This window comes from Barbus barbus, assembly GCF_936440315.1.
Source record: "Barbus barbus genome assembly, chromosome: 4".
In the NCBI taxonomy this organism is placed as follows: Eukaryota; Metazoa; Chordata; class Actinopteri; order Cypriniformes; family Cyprinidae; genus Barbus; species Barbus barbus.
Window position 1 is genome coordinate 19,151,272 of NC_136732.1, and position 24,775 is coordinate 19,176,046.

The 24,775-nt window shown below is 36.9% G+C and overlaps 1 protein-coding gene across 2 annotated transcripts in view; it reads right to left on the reverse strand.

The window, feature by feature from the left end:
* LOC306868710 (protein sidekick-1-like) overlaps positions 1–24,775 on the reverse strand; it is a 377,664-nt gene that overhangs the window by 207,838 nt on the left and 145,051 nt on the right. For both annotated transcript variants that reach the window (XM_079415005.1, XM_079415004.1), the window contains exons 2-4: positions 8,172–8,331; positions 4,487–4,593; positions 1,121–1,268 (exon numbers count right to left, since the gene is read on the reverse strand). In XM_079415005.1, coding sequence (XP_079271131.1) covers positions 1,121–1,268; positions 4,487–4,593; positions 8,172–8,331 — 415 coding nt within the window. The remainder of the gene's footprint in view (positions 1–1,120; positions 1,269–4,486; positions 4,594–8,171; positions 8,332–24,775) is intronic.

Consider the following 24,775-nt stretch of genomic DNA (forward strand, 5'->3'; position numbering starts at 1 on the left):
TGCTGCTCAAGAAACATTTATTATCAATGTGCAAACAGTATGCTGTTTAATATTTTTGTGGAATAGAACAGAATACTTTTGATGACTAGTTCAAAAGAACAGCATGTTCTGTAAAACAGATTTTTAGCAACATTATAAATATCTTTAATGTCAGTTTTGATAAATTCAATGCTTGCTTGCTAAATAAAAGTATTAATTTCTTTCAAAAAAAAAAGAAAAAAAAATTACTGACCTCAATGGGCAGGACAAGCTGTTCATGATAGATTAGCATTTAAACAACAAATGTGATTTGGTCCTGACTACATATGAGGAATGACTGATTGGATCACACAGTGATTGGTTGTCCACATGTGATCGGATCAAGACATATAATAATTCCAGGTGTAAATGGAATCACAGAACCACGACCACAGTTCTGCAGCTCACTGTGAGTGTTTTATTGAAAAAATATATATATATATGCCTGAATGCCGACCAACATAATCAATCCAAGCCCGAAGCCAAACAGAACAAATGCAAATAATTACTACCCAGAGTCTATTTCTAAATTTACCTGCGTTAGCCTGCTTTCTTTTCAATTATACCTTCTGCCAAAATCAAATGCAATTCTCAAATGGGCCCACCGCTATATGCATGGAGTGAAAGGTGAGTCATTAGATGTTTCTCAGTGGTGGAGTTTTATTTGGTCTCGTCGGAATGAAAGACACTTGACTGATAACAGCGGATCGGATCAGCCTCGTCGATCTCAGCCTTGGTGAGCTGCTAATTAGAAAAAGGCAATGAAGAACTACCGTAGCAAGATTAAAGAAGGGAGCAGGCATTAATTGCACTTCTGTGACAAGGCAGTGGGAGAAAAACACTCATGCACACACTCAAAGAAAGCCGTGCACAGTATCCATGTCTTCTGCATCACTGGCTGAAGTGTCTCTGTTCTTCCCAGAATTTTCCGGTGTGGGCCACCATAAATGGATGCCCGGAGGGATTAAGCATGAACACTGAAGGTAATTACATCTCTTACGTAAACTCAAAGCCATAGGGACCTTTGCTGGGTCACCCAGAACTTTCCTAATGAGCAGGTGTTCAGGTTTAAAGATTAGACAAGCAATTAAGCTCTACTTACACTCTGTTGCTGGGAATGATCTTGTAACCGTCCCTGAACCATGTCACCTGTGGCTGCGGGAAGCAACTGACCGCTGGAGAGTTTAGGATGGCAGCCCGGCCCCGTGTCACTGTCTTTCTTTGGTCATTGTCAAGAAAGTCACCCATATCTGTGAGAAGAAAGTCAGGGATCCTATTACAAACAGGAGAACTTCTTTTCACGAAACAAAGCAACCAAGATGATACATTCAGGAGGCTTTTGGATACAAACTGCAGAGGTATTCAATCAGAAACATGTATTCATGGCGCACAGCACCATGCAGAACAAAAGAACGTCTAGCACATTGAATTTGGTGACATAACTCCAATGGTGCAGTTTTCACATCGATTTAAAGTGTTTAAAAGTTCTTATTTCTGGTTTTAAAAAGCCAAAAACAACTGCAGCCAGTACACAATATCCCTAATTTGGGTAAACTTGCACTGACCTGCCAGATTTTCAGAAAAAAAAAAACTGTTAGAACTGTGTGAAAGTTGTCGTTTTTATCTTGTTGTTTACTATATATTTGCTTGGTCAGTGTTGTTGTGGGTTTTGGTTCTTTTGCTGTATTAAAATAACTGAAAGTATTTGCTGAAGTGGACATGTAATGTGGTCAAGAGCTAGTTGGAACTACTTTAGCCCTGCTTTTTCCTAAAAAAAAAAATGCACACCTTAGAATGTTAGTCAACCAATCAGATTCAATCATTCAACAGCCCCATGATATAAATGTTTATAATGGGTCTCCGTCCACTCCCCGGTTTGCTCCTACCAATCTGCTGGGAATGTTTTTTTTTTTAACATACAACAAACAATATAAGTGTTCAGCGCTACATCATGGCATAAACTAATGTAAACATAAACTGTGCTATAAACTAATGAATCAAACAAGATTGCCACCAAGCAAACTGATTTGCCTTAAAAGGAATATGTTGCTGAAATTACAAACTTCACCTAACAAGCATTCTTGTCTGCTGCTTTGTTTTGGGTAAATGAGAAAAGATATAATTTATGATGATCTTAAAATAATTATTTCTCATATTATCACTAGCATGAACATATTAGTGAAAACTCTGAGCTGAAATGCTGAAGTGTCTGGAACAGTCAGTCTGGGTCAGTGTGAACCTTTAGAGCATGTTTTAATCACTAGAGTAAAGGTCCAAGCATAAAAAGTCATAAAAAGCATAAAAAGCTTTCCTACCACAACCATCTTCTTCATCCAGTGTAAATCCACTCAGGTTTTCGCATTTAAGTATAAGGAAGAGAATCTACATTTTTTCTTTTCCCCATGCATTTACTAAATATGAGGAGTTTTAAGCTTCAGAAAGGATGCAAGAGCACCATAAAAGAATATATATATGTATATATATATATATATATATATAGATATATATATATATATATATACAGTATCTCACAGAAGTGAGTACACCCCTCACATTTTTGTAAATATTTTATTATATCTTTTCATGTGACAACACTGAAGAGATGGCACTTTGCTACAATGTAAAGTAGTGAGTGTACAGCTTGTATAACAGTGGAAATTTGCTAAATAATTCAACACACAGCCATTAATGTCTAAACTGCTGGCCACAAAAGTGAGTACACCCCTAAGTGAAAATGTCCAAATTGGGCCCAATTAGCCATTTTCTCTCCCCGGTGTCATGTGACTCGTTAGTGTTACAAGGTCTCAGGTGTGAATGGGGAGCAGGTGTGTTAAATTTGGTGTTATCGCTCTCACTCTCACTCTCTCATACTGGTCACTGGAAGTTCAACATGGCACCTCATGGCAAAGAACTCTCTGAGGATCTAAAAAAAAGAATTGTTGCTCTACATAAAGATGGCGTAGGCTATAAGAAGATTGCCAAGACCCTGAAACTGAGCTGCAGTACGGTGGCCAAGACCATACACTGGTTTAACAGGACAGGTTCCACTCAGCACAGGCCTCGCCATGGTCGACCGTAGAAGTTGAGTGCACGTGCTCAGCGTCATATCCAGAGATTGTGTTTGGGAAATAGACGTATGAGTGCTGCCAGCATTGCTGCAGAGGTTGAAGCGGTGGGAGGTCAGCCTGTCAGTGCTCAGACCATACGCCGCACACTGCATCAAATTGGTCTGCATGGCTGTCGTCCCAGAAGGAAGCCTCTTCTAAAGATGATGCACAAGAAAACCCGCAAACAGTTTGCTGCAGACAAGCAGACTAAGGACATGGTTTATTGGAACCATGTCCTGTGGTCTGATGAGACCAAGATAAACTTATTTGGTTCAGATGGTGTCAAGCGTGTATAGCGGCAACCAGGTGAAGAGTACAAAGACAAGTGTGTCTTGCCTACAGTCAAGCATGGTGGTGGGAGTGTCATGGTCTGGGGCTGCATGAGTGCTGCCGGCACTGGGGAGCTACAGTTCATTGAGGGAACCATGAATGTCAACATGTACTGTGACATACTGAAGCAGAGACTGGGCCGCAAAATTTAACTTTTATAGCTTTAAGGATTCATTTGGAATTCAGTGTTTGATAACTTCAATTTCTGTATATTTCTGCTGAAGGGCACAGGTAAATATGACATTTATTATAAAGGGTTTATGTGAAGAGTGTTTTAACTTCACTTAAATTAGAATTTATTTTAAGTCTAATAAATTAAAAAATTGATAGCTATCAATTATACTGTAATGTTGAATGACTATAGTCAATGGTTAAATATTGAGGGGGGGGGTATTGGTATCAGTGATACCGTTTATCTTCGGTCATAAAAAAAGATGTCATTAAACAAATATTAAAAAATATACTGTCTTTTTGTTGTTTGTACATTAATTTGAAGACTGAATGTGAAATTATTGCAATATAAAAGTATATTTAAAGACTTTAATGTTAGGTGGGATTAATCGCCCTAAAAATGCGATTAATTAGTTAAATTTTTAATTTAGCTATTGACAGCACTAGTAACAATATTACTTTTGAAAGGAGAGTATCGAGTAATATATGACATTCTTTGAGTAACTAGCCCAACACTGCTGATGAACAACTATCACAAAAAGAAAAACAGCTGTGGATCATCCAGGTAACAACACAGTATTAAGAATCATGCGCATGTAAACTTTTGAACAATCATTTGTTCAAATTCATTTTTATAAATTCAACTAATTTTCTCGTGTTTACTACATAAACATCTTTTATGGAAATATCTTATTCAGGGCAGTACTAAATAAAAAATAACATGTATTTTGTATGATCCCTCTTATTTTGGTAAAATAATTAACATTCTGCAGATATTGCAAAGTGTATTTAAAATTTTGACCACAACTGTATAAGTCATACTATAATGCAAAGCTCTGATCTGATCTACATCAACTCACATGCCACTTGTATCTCGGCTCTTCTCTGAAGCAGAGCGCCCATCCTGTTTCTCACCACACACTGATAAATGCCCATATTGGAGCGCTGGATAGAGGAGATGGTGTACCTAAGAGAGAGAAACAGAATCAACAACTTTAATTCACATCCCAGGATGATAAAAAAAAGCAGGAAAAACAACAGTTCCCTGCTATTTGCCAACAAATTCAAGGATTTTCGACTCAAATGTGTTCCCATTTAGAGAGGTCAGGTTTAAAAGGTTCACCCTCACAGTCACGACTATTATTTTTTTCTCCAGCTCGCACATTAGCATGAACTGAGCACATCAAAACGCCACACAGGAACTCCTCTCCATGCCCGGCTATGATGACGAATATCAGATTTCAGCCAAAAGGCCACTTTGACCAAAAGCAGAAGTGGCGAACGCCTGGGCATTAAAATCTGTTGGCATTTCCGAATATGCTGAATACATGACTAATGCGCTGTTGCTCACTACTTAGCTGAATCTGTTTACGTCCCTGAAAATGCCATCCGTTGGGTTTGTGCATCTCAGTGGTTTCCTTCCATTGCAGGAACTCAATAGCAATATGGCGGCTGCTCTGAGCGCACTGTTTAGGTGATGAAAGATAATGAGAAAAGCAATACCAATTAGAGCAAACCAGTTCTACAAATGGACAAAACATAGAAACGCTTGACACGGGAAGGCGCAAAGATTCAAAACACCTATTTTAGCATGTATACGGCTCCTAAATGGAAGATAAACCAAAACATCTAATGTAAAATTTGACATTAACTGTGAATCAGGTGTCGGCAGTGCACTTCAGGTAATGAATGAAAGCATTACTCGTCTCTGAAGAGAGCCGGGCAGCGCTGCAGACTCTTCTATTAAGACAGAAGGAACCCGTAGGGCCAATTCTTCAGCAGCTTTAACACTCCACACGTCTGAGGAAATGCTGAGTGCTACAGAGGCTGTACGCTGATTAAAAAAGGTCAAGCTAAGAGGCTATCATTACTGAGAAATTAAACATAAGGCATGGAGAGACCTCAACTAGGAAATTATATCGTTGATTAAATGTACTACTGCATAAACTAGAGGAATCTCTCTCTATCTCTAGAAAAAAAAAAAAAACTTAATTAAAAATTATTTGAATGCACTTCTAGTAATTTCATTTTTGATTAAAGGCACGTTCCAGGTTCAATACAAGTTAAGCTCCGTCGACAGCATCTGTTACAGAAAATAATGTTGACTCGTCTCTCAGTTTGTAAAAGCAAACAAAAACTGCATCAACGGTAATCCGATAACAATGGAAGTCTATGGGGGAAGGCATTGCATTAAAATAAACATTAAAATACCGCTTCAACAGACTTAGCATGAAAATGTATTTAAAGGACACCTATTATGCAAAATTCACCTTTACATGTTGTTTTAACATAAATGTGTGTTGGCAGTGTGTACACAACCACCCTACAATGATAAATAATCCAACCACTCCTTTTTTTAATCCCCATAAATCATAAGCAGTGTCTCAGAACAAGCCGTTCGTAGAATCTGTACAATGTGAATTCACATTTTACAAGCCACGCCCACGACTGTTAACGATTGACACTGCCGTATTAGCAGAGATCCCGTCCTGAGTGAGCCGCACACACAATCCATCATGTTTATCTTCACGCTAGAGCATCTAAAAGAACCATTCAAGTACGAAATGTCTCCTTATTACAGCAATAGAAGTTATTCAGTCCAGAGCAGTGAGTGATTTTATGTTTTTATTTTATTGTTTAGGTCATATTAAAGGAATAGTTCACCCAAAAATGAAAATTCTGTCATTAATTACTCACCCTCATGTCGTTCCAAACCCATAAGACCTCCATTCATCTTCGGAACACAAATTAAGATATTTTTGATGAAATCCTAGAGATCTCTGACCCTCAATAGGCAGCAAGGGTACTAACACGATCAAGGTACAGAAACATAGTAAGAACATTGTTAAAATAGTCCATGTGACATCAGTGCTTCAGCCGTAATTTAATGAAGCTACAAGACTATGGAATGCCAATCCTGCCATAATTAGAAATAAATAAAGAAATGTACAAAAAAATGTAAAAAAACATTACTACAACATTATTGTTTATAATTTTATTTCCTTATTTACGTATTTTTAATTTTTTTCCCCACATTTCTTTATTTCCACTTTTATTTATTTTCAAATTTATGTATTTATTTACGTATATTTATTTCCACATTTAGTTATTTCCGGATTTATTTATTTTCACATTTACTTATTTCTACATTTCTTTGTCCGTAGGGTAATGAGGAGGGCGTGTTTTTTTTTTTGTATCTGAGGTAACTTAATTATTTTATTTACTTGGTGTTTTTTTTCTTCTCTCATTCAAATTTGGCTGGGTGGCTCATACATTTTTCTGTGGTGTGACAAACTCAGAGCACATATTTAATATTGCTTCACATAGACTTTAAGCAAAAAGTGCAACAAATGTTGTAGTTGTAAAGGCACAGCCCTATTCTGGAAAAGGGGGCAGGGAGCAGGGAGCAGAAGTTTCTGTTTCTGCTTCCAATCAAAATAGGCATTCAAAATGTTGCAATAAATGATCTGTGGGATATTTTGAGCTGAAACTTCACAGACACATTCTGGGGACACCTGAGACTTATATTACATCTTGTAAAAAGGTGCAGAATAGGTGTTCTTTAAACATTCATACAGCCAGAACAATAGTCCCACTGATAGTTGGACAATTTAGACAACGTTTCACATTTTTTGGGGGTATTTTATCAGTTATATATTTGTTTTCACGACATCACATTAAACAATGAGAGCAATTAGCAAACATTAACACCGTCTACAATCCAGTCAATACCTGATGGATTTTTTGTTTGATAAGACATTTCACTCAGATATACCTCACAACAGGGAATTGTGAGGTATATCGCAATTTAAATTTCGTCACAATATAAAATATTCCATTGTCAAGTTATATTTACCTTGACTTTTTCACATTGACTTTCATGATTTCACTCTTTTGTTTACAGTAATCTTCACATTTAAAATTTTTATTTTCATATTTTATATTGTAATACAATAAAATCTATAACAGGCATTTAACAATGCAGCGTTATCAAAAATAAATGAAGGCCTGATTAAAGTTTCCAAGCCAGTTTTAATGTGACCTTCATTTGACAGAAGTCTGCTAGTTTTGAGAAAAATAGGAGTTGCATAATAACCTTTGTACAGATGAAAGAAAGTAAGTGCTTTAACAAAAACACAAGCTTCATATTTTTAGGTTAAATGTTTAACACTTTTTTTTTATATATAAAAAAAAAATGTGCAGTATTTCTTTTTTAATATGTTCTTTAAATTCCAAACTGCTTTCATTAAAATCTACACATTAAGTAATGAGAAAGATTCCTTAAATGGATTCATAAACCACAACAGCAGCATAAGTATATTGTTCTAAGGGTTAATGGTCATGTTTTGAACACATTTAATATACCTGCCACAGACAGTGAATAAATGTGCGGGTTGTACAGAAGAAAAGCTGCAGGCGGGATTAATATTAGACTTTTTGTTTTTCATATTAACCGTGAGCCTCTGCTGTTCTCTCTCATTGTAACCTTGAGACAGTTCTGAGCAGGACTGAGCAGAAAGCCTTAAGATGAAAGCTGGCACTCACTTGTACTCGGGGGAGAAGGCTGTGATATCTGTGTTGTTGAGCATCCATTTGAACTCCAGAGGCCAGCTGCCCTCCACCAGGCAGGTCATGACCAGACGGTTCCCTTCTAGGTGGATCTCTGGAGGTCCCGGCTCCGTTTTGAAGTAGGGGGCCACATCACCTGCAGGCAGACATGAAAGAGGCATGGTTAGAAAAGGTGCCAGTTCGCTGTAACGCTACCCGGCGCAGGCACAAAGTCATGTACCATCAAAGATGAAGTAAATACGCAGGACCATCACCGGTTCCTCAATTTACATCAACCAGTGGCGTCAACATCACGGAAATCCACAATGATAGAGATGCCTATTTATGCTTATTCCTCAGTGTGAGCAAACAAACAGAAGCAATCACGCAAAGGTTATCGCAACATGTTTCTACAAAGGCAGAGAAATCTTTCATGACACCTCACAGCGCCGGAGAACCAAAGTCAGCGGCAAACCTTTTAAATCCTCCATCTGCTGATTTCTCCACACTTCACAAGAGCAAGGCTCCGAGCTTTGATTTGAAAAAAAGTACGACTTAGAGCCAGGACACCTGGGTGCAGTGAATCTGACTTCTGTCAGCGGCATCGCCGTGTTTCTCCTAAAGCGCAGACAAATCAATTGTGCCGTGCAATGGCTCTTTTAAACAGTGTATAAACCATCTGAAATATGTAAGTGAGAGAAGTGCTATCTCAGCTGATATGCACTCATTTTCTGTATACCTCTTTTACTCAAGAAGCGTAATATAATGCTTGTTTTATTGGATGCATTTTGATGTACAGTAAGTGCATTTTTCTTACGCTGTTGGCAAAAAGCTTTCTAATTTTAGGCAAAAACCTCACTAAATATACAGTAGTTAGATTTAAGCACACAACAAATAAACACAATTTGTCAATGTACTAAGAAATATAAACTTAATATAGGAGATGTTATTATGTCTTGGCAGTAAAAGTATCCAGTTTTAGAGATGTTTTTATTGGTAAACAAGATACAGATACTGATTAAGAAAGCCGTTTTGCATGTGCTGAGAGATATAATGAGGCTTTTTTTTAACCTCTACAGATTCCTGTACTGGATGTAGCAATTAATGCGATTGAATTTGTTAAAGAAAAAAAGATCCAATTTCAAGTTCTTTAAATTGACTCGTTTGCATTTATATATCCACATCCAGACACTTTAAGCTCATGTACAGGCTCCTGAATTGCTGTGTTTCAGTTAAATGGGCAAAATGTCAAGGGGTCACAAACCTGCTGTAGAGCACATGGTGGAGAATGTAGACAGATGCAGCCGAGCTGCTGTGGGGCATATCAATGAGGCCTGTAAAAATGGAATGAAAGGAGGAGATGGAGTCCGAGGGCCAGTGAGACTCCAGGTGACAGCTGAGAGAGACATAGTGTCCTTGAGGTCAGAGCGATTGAGAAATATATGAGAGTGACCGGTGTGGGCGAGGAAAGATGGGCATTGCTTTATGGCTGTTTTACGGGTTTACTATAGTCATCTCTCCAGAATGGAGGACACAAAACGCAAGGACCATACATTGAAGTAGATTTCCTCTGTTTTTGGGTGCTATGATAAAAATATATGGGTGGACCTTATGGGTGGACAATCAGGTTCCCTCCTGGAGCTCCTTATCTGGGAAGTTGAGAACCTTTTATCTAATGGGTATTCAATTCAACTTCCATGATGTCCATCCTCTGAATTTCTCTACTTTCAGGAGCCCATATGTTGCTCAACGATTAAATTAAAAAAGCAATAAGCATTTCAGGAATTGCAAAAGAAATTCTAGGATTTTCATTCTTTGGGCTTTGGTTGTTAAATTTGCAGACACACACACACAATATATATATATATGATTCAAGGTCCAGATCTACCCAAACCAAGGTCTGGATGACATTTACAGTACGCTAATGGACCCTTATCACAGAGAGTGAGAATGCATTTCCACAGAAAACATTGTAAATCTAGCAGTTTTTTTTTTTTTTTTTTTTCATTTTTAAAAACATTAATGTACATTTATACTTAGTGTTTTATTACTTTGTCATTAAATTACAGAAAATTAGCTACTAATACATTGCCTGGGAGAGTGATGGCATTTGACATCTTTTGTAATCAATCTCTGGATATATTTTTTCCCTATTTTTCAAAGTAATAGAAATGCTATTGTGCATATTTTTTTCTTTTCATATTGGGGAAAATGGGACCACAAAATCCAGAAACTACAACAAGCCACTCCTTATGGATGCTTTTCACTTAAAGTCTGTGTAAAGGCCATTCAAATAATTGTTTATAAACACATAGAACTGTATTGCTGAAAACACATTACAAAGACTGTGAACTATGTAGTACTGAATTGTGGAGTTAGACCGTTAAACAGTTTTTTTTTTTTTTTTTTACCATTTTTGTGTTCAGGATTTTTTGGGCCGGTCTCAATGACGCATATCTGCTTATTTTTTCAGATTTTGATACTTTATTTTATTTACTTGGTGTTTTTTTTCTTCTCTCATTCAAATTTGGCTGGGTGGCTCATACATTTTTCTGTGGTGTGACAAACTCAGAGCACATATTTAATATTGCTTCACATAGACTTTAAGCAAAAAGTGCAACAAATGTTGTAGTTGTAATTTGTTATAGTTTCTGTTCAACACTTTACTCAACTATGTGCTCAATATTACTGCATGCCTTAATAAAAGAGGCAGACACATAACTGGCCTCCTCACAAAACATTTAAATTCAACTCAATAATACATCACAAAAATGTTTTCTTAAGCTTGAGGGTTTGCAGCAATCAAGAGCTGTAGTAATTAAAGCAAACACTCAATGCTAATCATGGATAATCATTCTAAGATTAATCTCTGACTGCGCTAGCACTGAAATGTTCAGTCAGACTGACGTTCATCCTCCTCTTCCCCCTTCTCTGTCTCTCCAGTTGTTCATCTCAGAGGGAAGTCATGTCTACAAGCAGACACCTGCTCACCTCTAAGGCAAATAAATCTCCTAAATCTAAAGAGTGCAAAGCATCCCCACATGGCATTCAACCAAGCTTTAGGAAATACTGAACCCCACGGACATAGTTGCTTCAGTATTTTCCATAAAGACATGAGGAGCTCTGATTCTCACACGCATGGACTGCCTTCAAGAGCTCAAAAACAATCCCCTGCTTGTGTTATTCTATCCTTTCAATCGCTGCAAACATTGAAGGACGTGCCAGACTTGACACACCTCTTATTTCATTCCTCCACCACCGACATAAAACCTGTAAAATGTTAGTAGCCTTATGGTTGGCTGTAAATATAAAAAAAAACAATAAGGGTGGCGAAGAAACCGCGCACCCATGTTTAATCGTCCTCATCGGGGTGAGGAGCACCTTGTTAGAAAGTTTTCAGCCGTTAGTGTCAATCCATTTTTCATCGGACGCATTTCACCAACTTAGCTAGAAGCTCTTCTCTGACCACTTGATTCGGCTCTCACTCATTGTGTGTCTTATTCAATGCTGTGAAGATGAAAGGGGAAATGCATTTTTAATTTTTGATCAGTCTACTTCAGACTCTAAGAGGGACATTTTTCAGAAAGCAGGATTTTCCTTGCTCTTTTGAAAGAGAAGAGCTTGATGTTGTATGCAGGCATACTCTAATATTTACAATTTTCAAAGCTCCTTGCACACTGCAACCAAACAAATGATGGAAATTGTACTGCAAAAAAAGGTTTAAATAACATCACAATTCTGACTCTGACAAGTATGTAACTACGTTGTAGCATTAGTGGCCTTTCGTGACTCTACAACACTATTCTGCTACTTTTCCTTTATTTAAAAACCTGTCAAGTATTTCTCAGACATTTAAACGTTGCTTTAACTTTTTACAAGACAATTCAAGAGTTAGTAATAAACTAAACAAAACAGTGATATTGTGAAATATTACTACAGTTTCAAAGAACTATTTTATATTGTTGATACATTTAAAAATGTAATGTATTCCTGTGATAGTAAAGCTGAATTTTCAGCATCGTTACTGGAGTCTTCAGTGTCACATGATCCTCAGAAATCATTCTAATATGCTGATTTGCTGCTCAAGAAGCATTTCTTCTTATTAAAAAAGTTGAAAACAGTTGTTCTGCTTAATATTTTTGTGTAAATTAGATACTTTTTTCAGGATTCTTTGTTGAATAGAAAGTTCAAAAGAACAGCATTTATTTGAAATAGAAATCTTTTGTAACATGATGCAATCAAACTCAAAAACCTTGGTACTAAAACAGCCCGTTTACTTCTAAGGGCCTGAGAAAGGATAACTAAATTACAACCTATGAATCCTTCTCTAACCTAAATGGACTTTAGGGGACAAATAAAAAGCTATTCACTTCTAGAATTTGACCCCTTTAAATCAATGCTTTGCGCGATTATGCCTCAGGATCAAAACGGTTATGGTGTAAACATACAAGTTGCACTCACATTTCTTCAGCGAGCATGTGAGGGGAATATCAGCAGTGTACACAAGGAAAATCTGTAACTGACAAAAGTACACACTGATCATGATGGGCTATCTTATGTTTGCAACTAACATTGTCCATCTTGATGAAAAAGGCCAAAAAGGACCTTGATTGTGTTAGCATAAGTGCCGTAGGTATTCCCAGCAAAACACCCGGAGAAGAATTCACAATGACTGTACGTCGCTCTTGAGATGCGCTCTGTTTGATTTGCTGTGGGAACGGCTGTCCTTGTGAATACCAACGAGTCCTCTACAAATTCTTATTCAGATAGGATCAAATCAAGCAGACAAAAAATAGGAAGGGGAGGAAAAGAAACAAGTAAAACTGCACCAAATCAGCTCTTCACCTCCCGGTAAGGAAATGAAAACATCCTCTTCTGCTTATCAATGTCATAACGATGCACCATTCACAAACAACCCTCCATCAAATTCAAAATGAACATTATTAATGAGTATAATAATGGTAAATCAGATAAAGGCAGGATTTTGATGTAGTTTCAGGCAAGCCTCTTTAAGCATGCTACATCTCGAGAAAGACCCTTCCCATCTGCTGCGGGTCCCTGGGCAGCTCAGGCAGATGCCTGTTAGACAGGTAGAGTGCGGGCGTCTTTTCCCATCTACTCCACCTTTCCTATTTTGCCAGGTGTGCTCAATGGAGCCTTCACTTTCCATTTGTCTGTGCATGAAGCTGGAGTGGCAGTGTGGGGCTCATCAGCATTCTATGCTCTCCAGTGGACCGTACCACTGCAAGATGACTTCAGGAATGCATAAGCAGAGACCAAGAAGGAAATTCAATTTGTTGGGATTATTATCAAAGATGAAATGTTCCGACAGCAGACAGCTTGGCTAAAAGTGGATGTAACAGGCCTCTTCCAGCAGCTAACAGTAAAGATCTTTGTTGGACGGACAAGGTGAAGTCCCAAAAGTCATTCATGAAAAAAATGGCGCGGAGTCAAACATATCTCAGTACCCAACAAATATGATAGGTTCGGTGAGAGAGAGTGGCACTCCCAAAAAAAAAAAGCAAAAACGTGCCTACAACTCCTTGGGAACAGAGATTACACTTAGGAGAAGACGACAGATTCATATAAAAATGTTTCATTGGAGTCAAGTAAACCCTATGCAGCAATTTCCAATGAATCATTTGGTGATTAGGGTTTTTAGAAGACAATTTAAACATACCCATACCTGATCAGAAAATAAAACATGCACATCCTCATTAAGATCCTTAGCCCAAACAGTAGTAATAGATAAAGGTTTGTATGAATGCTCAAGAAGAAAGAGATAGATGACTGAAGCAGAGGAGAGAGATTCCTCAGAAGGAAGGATTAGTTTGTGCAAAGGGTGAACAGGCAGTTGAGAGTTTCAAGGCACCCCATATGCCCGTAGGGCCGATCTAATTTGCAAATACATAAAAAAGGAGGTGCCTGGCCGATTATATTGAGTTTTAAGATTCTGAAAGGATTTTAAACCACTATCATCATAGATATCTCCCAGAGTGTATACTTTATTATGAGTCCATTGCAGACAATGAAATGGACTACTGCCTAACAAAAGGTTATTATTGTGGAAAATAGGCGAATGCCTATGCCATTTTGTAGCTAGTTGTGAAAGTCTTTCAACATCTCTCCACGTGGCAAGGAGATTGGTTACAATGGGACCAAACCGAGATTTACACTGCCTAAGCGTAACTCCCGAAAAAACAAGATGCTTCAATTTATACGGATAAACAATAGATTCCTCAATTGCTCTCCAAGACACAGAAGCGTCAGGATCAAACCAAGCTGCTAAAGGGCAGAGGGAAAAGGCTGGAGCATACAGTCTAAAATTAGGGAAAGAAAGACCTCCATGTAATCTACATCGTTGTAAAGTGGTCAGTTTTTTATACGAGGACGTTTCCCGTCCCAAATATACCGTGAAACACATGCATCTAGTTCTGGAGTACATCCGGCCCATCTGCATTAATTTTGTGGCCCGCGTCACGCTGAAGATTAATGTATTTTTATTACAGCTCAAAATATTAGGCAGTTTTTTTTTATTTTTGTAATTAAATGTAACCTATACAATCGCAGTAGTAAAAGCTGCTCGATCTCTGCAAGTGCTGTAACTAACCACAACTTAAAAGAGAAGCGCTGTCCAACAAAATAGAACAACATGATTTTACTCCACAACATCAGTCGAGTGTTTGAAATAACTTCATTCTGTGAGCTGATGTGCGGTTTTCGCCACAGAACGAGGCAAATAATATATTCTATACGGTAAAGGCAATGTCGATTATCATTGGATTATATATACTTTATTATTATGAAAATACCAGAGGCTTGAAGAACACAGTTAAACCATGTATTGTCGCGCCGTAGGTTTATTGTCGTATACTGTTGGATATTTAAATAAATAGCCAGATCGCAAAAAGATTCAATCACCCACGCAATCTTGTTCATAAATGACAGGATTCATGTGTCTATTAAAGCCTTAAATCACAATGTAACGTTCAAATGTGCGCTCGCGCTGCCGTTAATCCAGAGAGAGCAGTTTACTTATATGAAACATCTTTACAAAGTCTTTTGTATCGCTATTTCTGTGTTACAAACATTCAAATAATCATAGAAGTACTGCAATAAATGTTTATAGTTCGGATATAAACACTGCTGTCTACAGAAGCGATCAAAATAGAATAAATCACCTTTTTGAAAGTGACGATGCTTCAAACAAAGATTGTATCAATTACAATGTAATGCCAGCAGGTGCAGACAAGTGACTTAAAATGAGATTCATTCAGAAAACATTGATTCATTCAGGAATGAAACAAGTGAAGTCTTTATGAGCAAGTCATGAAGTTATGAGTTATGAATCATTTGTTTTACTTTTTATCAATTAATTGAATAGTCTACTCTAAAATAGACAGCAGCAATTTTTTCTAGAAACTCTATTTTTTGTTATTTTGTTTAGTTGTCTGTTTTTTTTTTTCAGAATCATGGTGGGAGAATAGTGATATCTATTTTAAAAATAAAATATTGATACAATATAGTTATGAAAATAAATATGAAAAATAATACTTCTTTCTGAAGTACTTTGTGAACTATGTTTGCTCAAGAATGTTTTTAGTTTTAGCATTTTGAATTTGTTCAATACTCTGTTCAATATAGCAAAACAAACTTTTAATCCAATTTTTTGTTCCAGATTTGTATTCTTTAAAAAAAAAATATATATGTATATATATATATATATATATATATATATATATATTCTCATGCTCAGTCTTATATTAAATAGGACAAGGACTTAGATAAGTAATAAACTGTATTTCTAAATCAGTATATTGTCTTAAATAAAGTCTGATGATGCAAATTGTAATTTGTGGCCCTTCGCATCATATGTTGTTTAAATGCGGCCCGCTTGGCCTCTGAACTTGAGTACCCCTGATCTAGTTTATTCCAGTAGCCAACTGGTGGAGCGAGAGGAATCACGGAAGAAAAGAAATGAATACGTGGGAGAACATTCATTTTAATCACCGATATACAGGCCTGAAAAGAAGTAGGAAGACGAGACCAATTTTCCAAATCTGAGGATACTTTGGCTAGAATACCATTATAGTTTTTTGAGACGATTTCCTGCAGGAATGGAAAAACATCTATCCCCAAGTTCTTAAAGTTTTGAACCAATGGAATAGACATAGAAAGGGACATGGAATCAATTTTAAAATTGAGGGGAAGTAAACATGACTTACTCCAATTAATTTTAAACCCAGAGAGAGATCCAAAATGGTCAAATAAATTCAACACATGAGGAATAGAATGTGACGGCTATTCATAAATTTCTCTAGACGATGAGATAGTACTTTAGAATATAATTTAACATCAGTCCCTATCAAAGAAAGTGGCCGGTAACTAGAACAGGAAGTCGGATCTTTATCTTTTTTTAACAAGAGAGAAATAACAGCTATATTTATAGATGGGCTAAATGAGCCTTGAGTAACTGAAAAATGTATCATATCTAACATGAGGGGGCCTAAACCGACCAAAAAGTAGCATACAATTAGACTGGAATGCCATCTATGCCTGGGGATTTCTCCTTGTTCATAGATCGATTTGCTGACTCCAGCTCCTGAAGAGTGATCGGTTCAGCCATGTATTCCGAATTTGAATCTGACAGCCTAGGTAAATCAAGGTTGGACAGAAAATCAGCAGAAGAAGTATAGAGGTTAGAGTAAAAAGAGTGAAAGGCGACATTAATGACTTTTGGGTCTGTCATAATGAGCCCAGATTGGGATTTCACTACTGAAATATTAGCAAAGTTTTCATTGTTGTGTAATCTTAGGGCTAAAAGGTGGCTTGGTCTACTCCCTTGAAAATAATACTTCTGCCTGGATCTTTGGATCAGGAATTCTGCCCTGGATCTAATGAATTGAGTTTAGAGCTAACCGCCATGATTTTACTGAGTGTATTGTCTGAGAAACAACGCTGATTATCTCTAGTCAGATTCTGGAGCTGTGATTCCAGTTCAGTTATCTTTTTGTGTCGGTTTTTCTGAAGGAAAGAGGCATATGAAATGGAATTATTCCTTATAAATCATTTAACTGCATTCCAAAGTGTTCGAGGATCATCCACTGAACCTTGGTTAATTTCACAAACTCAGCAAATTTATTCCTGAATTGACTGCAAAAATGTTCATCCTATAACAATTTAGGGTTAAATCGCCATCTGCACAAATTTCCATCATGATCCGACAAAGATAAGGAACAAATATCGGCATCACGAACAGCTGAAGATAAAGAAGTAGAAATTAAAATATAGTCAATTCGCGAATAGGATTTATGAGTAGCAGAAAAGAAAGTGAAAGACTTAGCAGAAGGGTTTAATAAATGCCAACTATCCACCAACGAGGATGAGGTTATACATTGCCGAAGTTTGTCAGAACACAAAGCTCGAGAGTGTGATTCCTTTGGTCCAGATCTATCTAGGATATGCAACATTACAGAATTCGTACCTGCACCCAATACAATTTCAAAATCTGAAAACTTCAAGAGATAGGTTGACAAAACAGAGAAAAAAGTAGAGTCATGAGTACAAGGGGCATAAACTGAGAGAAATGCAATATTCCTATTCTTCACTATTGTTTTTATATGTGTTATTCTAACATCTGTATCACAACCTTTATCTAAAATAGTAATATTTAAAGTCCTCTGGACCAATATTAGGACACCCTTGGTTTTAGTATCCGAAGAGGAGTGAGATACCACTTCATAAAACGTATTATTACACCTGTGTATATCCTCCTCTTTCAAATGGGATTCTTGAACTAACACTATATCAATCTTTCTTCTTCGCAAAAAATCCAGAAAACACGTACATTTGTGAGGGCCATTTAGGCCATTAATATTACAACTCAGAATATTAAGGTCAGCCATAGGTATCAAACAGAATTACTTCATAATAAGACAAAATACAAATTTGAAAATAAAACCAGTTGAGTCTACCATTAAACCACTCCCCACCCTCCCCGTTACCCTTCAAAAAAACAAACACATTCCCATGAACTATGGCAGATCAAACCAAGAACAAACCTTGATCTGCCAGCACCTCTTAATATGGTCCGTGGCGTCAACAAAAACCTGAATATTACTGTAGCACCAACATTTGGCCCCAGTCAAATATTGACTAGATAGTATTTCTATTAACAAAAAAAAAGAGAGAGAGAGAAAGAAAAGACATAAAGAATACAACTAAAACAAATAAAATCAAATAAAAAATACTCAGTAAGCAATACTGTATGCACAATGAACCATGAATTAAGAAGTGAGCATTAAAGTGAACAGTGAAAGACAGTCACCTAACCATTTAGAGTAACTAGTAACTAAGAATGTGAAAAGTAGAAAACTTACTAAGTCGATCTATTATTTTTTTTTCTGTTCTTATTTAGAATACAGCCTAATAGAGCTGCTGCTGTCTATTATGTTGTTAATAGGGGTTGACCGACATGTGTTTTTCAGGGCAGATGCCGATACTGATTATTACAGACCAAGTAGACCGATAACCGATATTTTGAACCGATATATATATATGTCTGGTGTAAAAATGACAATTAATGTCAAAATTAAGAATAACAAGGGCTCTGACAAAAACTGCCTTCCCTGGTGTTGGTTGCACTTCTTACTCTTGTCTTCCTCCGTGCATCCATCAACAATAAGGGTAATATAAAGAGAGAGTTAAAAGTGGGGCCACTGTATGCTTCATGATTAAGCCTATGAATACTGTACTACAGCTAAACAGCTTGGGGAAATGTAAGTATTTGGCTTCAATAATTTACATGTTAGAAATGTATGTGTAATAGCTTAACCTCGCATAATTCTTCATTAATTATTTTCTGATTACTAAATCAAAAACCTACAAGAACTGACTATTCAATTAATCTAATGCACATCAATTGATTAACTTAAAAAAGCACAATGTATAGGCTATAATAAGTGCAAATAATTTAATTATCTTCATAGCTCCACAACTATTTTAATGAAACTATAACACTAATAGCCTATTATAGGCACATTTGGTTCAATAGCCTATTGAAATGTCTCAATTTTTGTCATCCTAATCTTGGCCTATGTGACAGTAATTTCCATTAGTTTTACAGTGCAGTCTAATTTACAGTGCAGTGGAAATGAGGCATAAAACATTAATTTAATTTAATATTTTAAACAAATGAGAGTTAAACTCTATTATTTTGGAAAACAAAGGGGTTTACTATTAAAATTAAAAAATAGAAGAAATAGCTTATTGTGTGATAATTCTTTTAAACACAAGTTGTAATAATTGTAGTAGTACTACTAGTAGTAGTAACTAAACAGAACTTTTATTTTGACGGGTTGCCATGAGGTTATTTTAAGTTTTTGTAGCCTATGTACTGTATATGATATGACGATAGTTTTACTTAAATGAAACGGCCACGAGCGTCGCGCACTTCAATATGTGTGTAATAAACAAAACTGCGCGTCTGTGCCATTCACGTATACAAAGACGTGCAGAACATGCAGGATTCATATTTAAATTCTTTTTGCGGCTTAGTATTTTAAGATACTAGTACATAGTGCGAGTCGATTTAAGTGTAATGCCCTTCTTTTGATTAATTCATCCAAACTTTTACAAATGTCGTGACATTCCGCGTTATACAGTAAATTCCATTTATATGACCGGATTCCGCGATTCCGTCCACGTTTTCCCCATTGCGGAAACCATAAATAGTTAATATTGAGGTGTTTTGCAACTTCAGTGTAGTGGATTGATTTACTACAACTTCAGCAATGTCTGCTGCTGCCTTTGAGAGACAACTGATCCGTGATCACTGAAGCAGCTCCAGTTAGCAAGCGCATTCGGTGTGAGAGTGCAAAGCTTTCAGTGCCTTTAGCCTTCCACGTTCATTGGTCGGACTCGTGACTCCCAACAAATCAGATGCGTGGTGGGCGGAGACTGCTCTAGGCTACAGAGTGGTGAGTTCCAACAGGCTGCATCAGAGCCAAATAGTTTCAAATTTAAATTATTTTATCGGCAAATCGTTTTTTGAAAATGACTGATACCGATAATCATAAAAATGCTTAATATCGGCACCGTTAATCGGCCAGGCCGATAATCAGTCGACACCTAGTTGTTAACATTTTAAATAGAAAAACACTCATCGCTTTTAGGCCACTTACACACTATAAAGTTTCATGAAGTGATAGTTGCATGGTATAATGTAAATTATCGTATTGTGTGTGTACGAAACAGAACTAGGGCCCTATGATTTCCGCAATGAGGAAAAAGCAGACGGAATTGCAGAATTCAGTCATAGAAATGGAATTTACTGTATAACGCGGAGTGTCACAGATTTAGCGAAATTTTGTATGGATAAATCAAAAGTAGGTCAGTGCACTTAAATCAAAACACAATATGGACTAGTGTCTGTGAATATTAAGCCACAAAAATACTATTTAAATATGATTCCTGCATGTTCTGCATGTCTCTATTGTGAATGAATGGGGCAGACGTACAGTTTTGTTTACTAAACGCATACTGAAGCATGTGGTATTTTTATCCACTGCTGCTTCAATAAATGAGTACATGCACACATGAACACAATCTCCAGAGTTGTTCTGAGAGTCACTTCATGAGCATTTTATTGTTTAATTTGAAAAGAACTATCGTCATATCATACACAAAAAGAAAATTATAGGTTATCACAGCAACCCATCAAAATAAAAGTTTGGTTTAACTTTAAGAAACTATGACAGGAATATATTACTGTAATAATAGTATTAGTACTAATAAAAATTTATTATTACAACTGTCATGAATCTGGCCTACGAACTTCCGTTAACACACCACCAGATGTCACTCGCTCACCACATGGACTTGCACTACACTAACTGTTGCATGCCACCTCAGACTACAATTCCCATCATACATTGCACTGACGACACACACAGCTGATTGCACTGATCACACACCCTACATAAACCATGGACTTCCTCTTCCTCTCTGCCGAGTATTGTTTAGCGTATATCCTAGCGATAGCTACACTATGGAGCCCACTCAGGTGTTAGTCTTTCCTTGTAAATTTTCTCATGTTTGATATCTGCCTGTGTTCCCTGGATTAACCCTTTGCCTTGCCCCTGTTGGATATAAGACCCACACTTGCCCTAGGACTACTCTTTGTCTTGCCAAATATATTACTGTTTGCCAATGTTTGACCCATGCTTGTTTCCAACCACTCCTTTTAATAAAGCCTTGCAAATGGATCCCCATGACTCTCGTGTTGTTACAGAAACATTATTTTAAGGAATATGTATCAGAAAAATTATTTACCAGAATTGATTTAGCACAAAAATGCAAATACACAACACAGTATTTCTTAGTATTAAGTATAAATAAATGTTTTTTTTATAAAAATTAATTAATCAGAGATGCGTTTGGTTATTAAAATTGAATGAAATTAAATTAGAATTGAGAAAAAAATTAAAAATTGAATTTAGAAAAATTAAAAATGGAAATTAAAAACGGAAATTAGATAGGATTTGATTTCTTGTTTGTCACTCCTGTAAATTACTGAACAGTGTGTGAACAGATCAATAATTATGACAAAAATTCTAGCCAATAATTATTTTAATTTTATGGCCAGTAACCAATAACTGGCCACTATTTTGTCTAAAATAAACAATTTGGCAAAAGTTTGCCATTTTGTCTAAAATAAACAAAATAATAGCACTAAAAACTAAAATCAATAGATTTTGTCAATGTAAAGTCAATAGTTATTGATGTAATACCTAAGTTCACTTAAGCATCGCAATTGTACTATGTGTTATGAAATATGGAAAACTATTCAATTTGAGATGAAGAACTCTTCAAGAAATATTGCTCTTAAGGAGTTATCCTTGCACTGTAATCTAACTCTAGCCCTTCAGGTTAGTGCTAGATGATGACAAAACCATTTTAAAATCTAAAAATAGGCAGAAAACAAACATCCAGTAAATATAAAATATGAAATTTAACTGATAATGGTATTGCCTTTTGACATTTAATTATTGTCACAGCACTACAACTACCTAAAATATCCCACGAAAACCAGGATCACTTTGCATTCCTTGTAAAATCAAGGACCCTCTGCAATCATTTGTAACGTCAGATAAGGAGCTAACAGCCTCCCGATGCTGGTTACTTCTGCACTCCATGGGAAATACGGCCCTGCCTTCTGACTCTTAACTCAATTACCTTTAAAAGGGCTCCTGGGAGCACTAGCCTGCTTTTTATCTGTCAGTCTGTCTGGGGGAGTAAAGCCCACACACTGACAATCAGAGTAGGCAAAACTAGCTCATTACCATCCATTTGATGAGCTGACTGTGAATCAAAGCACTAGCCACACAGAGAGCACAGCGCTTGACAAGATATGATACATCAACACAGGACGAAACACGCATGTGAAGTTAGTTAACAGCAGGGCTCCAAACTGCGACTAAAATGGTCGCATTTGCGACCAAAAATATTAATTTGCGAGTTAAGTTTTTGCTGAGGTCGCCACTGGCGACTATATATAATTTGCATGAAAGGACTTTTTTCCCGATTGTTTTGCGCTCACATCTTTTGTTATGTTCACGTATTAAACTTACATAAGACGATGCGCATCAAAGTTTTACTGGAAAAGAGTTTCAAACAGTCCACGTTTCTGCCGCACACAGTCTGCTGAACGCAGTGAGAGAGACCTGAAAGGGCCTGTTTACACCTGGTCACTTCATGCATTTTCTCTGATCGGATATCTATATGATTTGTTAAACCGTTTCCCCATTTACACTTGGCCACATAAATGTGTCTTCGCAAAACGGATATAAATCCGTTCTTCAATTCCCGCTTCATATGCAAATATAACGGAGTTCACGTCAATGAAAGCAATGGATAATTTTATTAATTATCAGCTAATTTCAATATCACAGACCGCAACAAGAGAGCGCGCGGCATCAGCACTGGAAAGATAGTCTCGCTACTTTTAATGAAGAAGATTGTGTGTTGAGCGTCTGCAACTTACTTTCAGGTTCATTCAGTTTGCGCGTCGCTTGCTGAAGAAATACTCCGCTACTCATCCGCGGTGATGCGTGTTGCATTGCGCTGTCATATCTGACTATAACATGCCATATAGCCTATAAAACGCTCTCACACGTCTATTATTTTAATATTATGGGAGGAGTAAAATTACCATATGTGGTTTCAACAACCAGATGCATTTACACTTGTCCGGTTTCGCCCAGACCACCTCCTGAAGTGGTTCGAGCGATTGGATTTATATCCGTCTCGAATGCGTTTCGGACGGCATTTACACCTGGTCTTTTCAGGATCAGATAGATATCCGATCAGGAAAAAATGCATGAAGTGACCAGGTGTAAACAGCCCCAAAGTGCAAGTGCAGAAAAGCCGTGTCTATTTCGTGCACAACTTGAACAAACTTCAACAGGTAAAGCTGTCAGCTCTGTGGATACTGGCAATATCGTCAACAATTCTCATTTATAATCATTATTAATATGGCTTCTTATTATCGAGATCTTAGTCTATATGCTGTGTTCTGTTAATGCATGGACTTCCTGTTATTTGAAGCGCACTTGCCATCCAGTAATCGCAAAAAGCTTTGTGCTGTCTTTTTAATAAACAAAGTATCAGCTTTAAAATGCTACGAAATTCAAATTATGCGGTTTGGGTGCTCTTTAATGCGGACCACAAGCGCACACTTTCGGTAATATAAACACCAGTACCCCACGTTCCACACGGTCCGTGTATGCGTCCGGATCGCGCGAGCGGAGAGTATCGCACTTAATGCTCAGGCGCGATCTCTTTAGCACCTCAGTTAAAGCAGCAAGTGAACCCATTATATATTTCGATTTACTACTAGTCGACCCCGGTCGACCTGATCATCTAAGATGGATTAAAATGCTGATAAAGCCTAGAAAAGATAAGACATAAACACATGACAAAATGATTGAAATGTTAAAATAGGGGGGAAAAATAAAATGATAATAATAAAATAAACCACTTTTATTCTGTGGCACCTAAAAAAATAATTTGGCGCCTAAGTTTTTCTTTTATAGGAGCCAATGGCTCCTTACTCGATTTTTTTGTCTGGAGCCCTGAACAGCCAACCGCATACTGATGCACAAGGCATCAAACTTTGCAAATTATAACGATAATGACAGGGAATGTAAAAAAAAAGGGTTAAATGATTTTAATTAGTAGTGTTTGCTAGGGAAAGTGTCATTATTACTATTGCTCAAACTTGAAAATAACATACAACCATACAGCAATGTGCTAAAATGAATCAAATCAGTTTAGCAACAGTATATCAACCACCAAAACACCCTAGCGACCATAAAGCAACTTGCAAAAACCTACTAAAAATAGTGACCATCTAGCAACACTTTAGCAACCAGACAAGACCCTAACAACAAGAGTTGGGTATAATGCGTTGCACAGTAACTTATTACACAGTAATTTGATTACAGTTATTTAGGTCAATAAAATTACATAAGTTACAAGTGCAGCGTTAAGAAAAAAATATGAAGTAAAATGCATTTTAAAATGATGTTTTACACGTCACT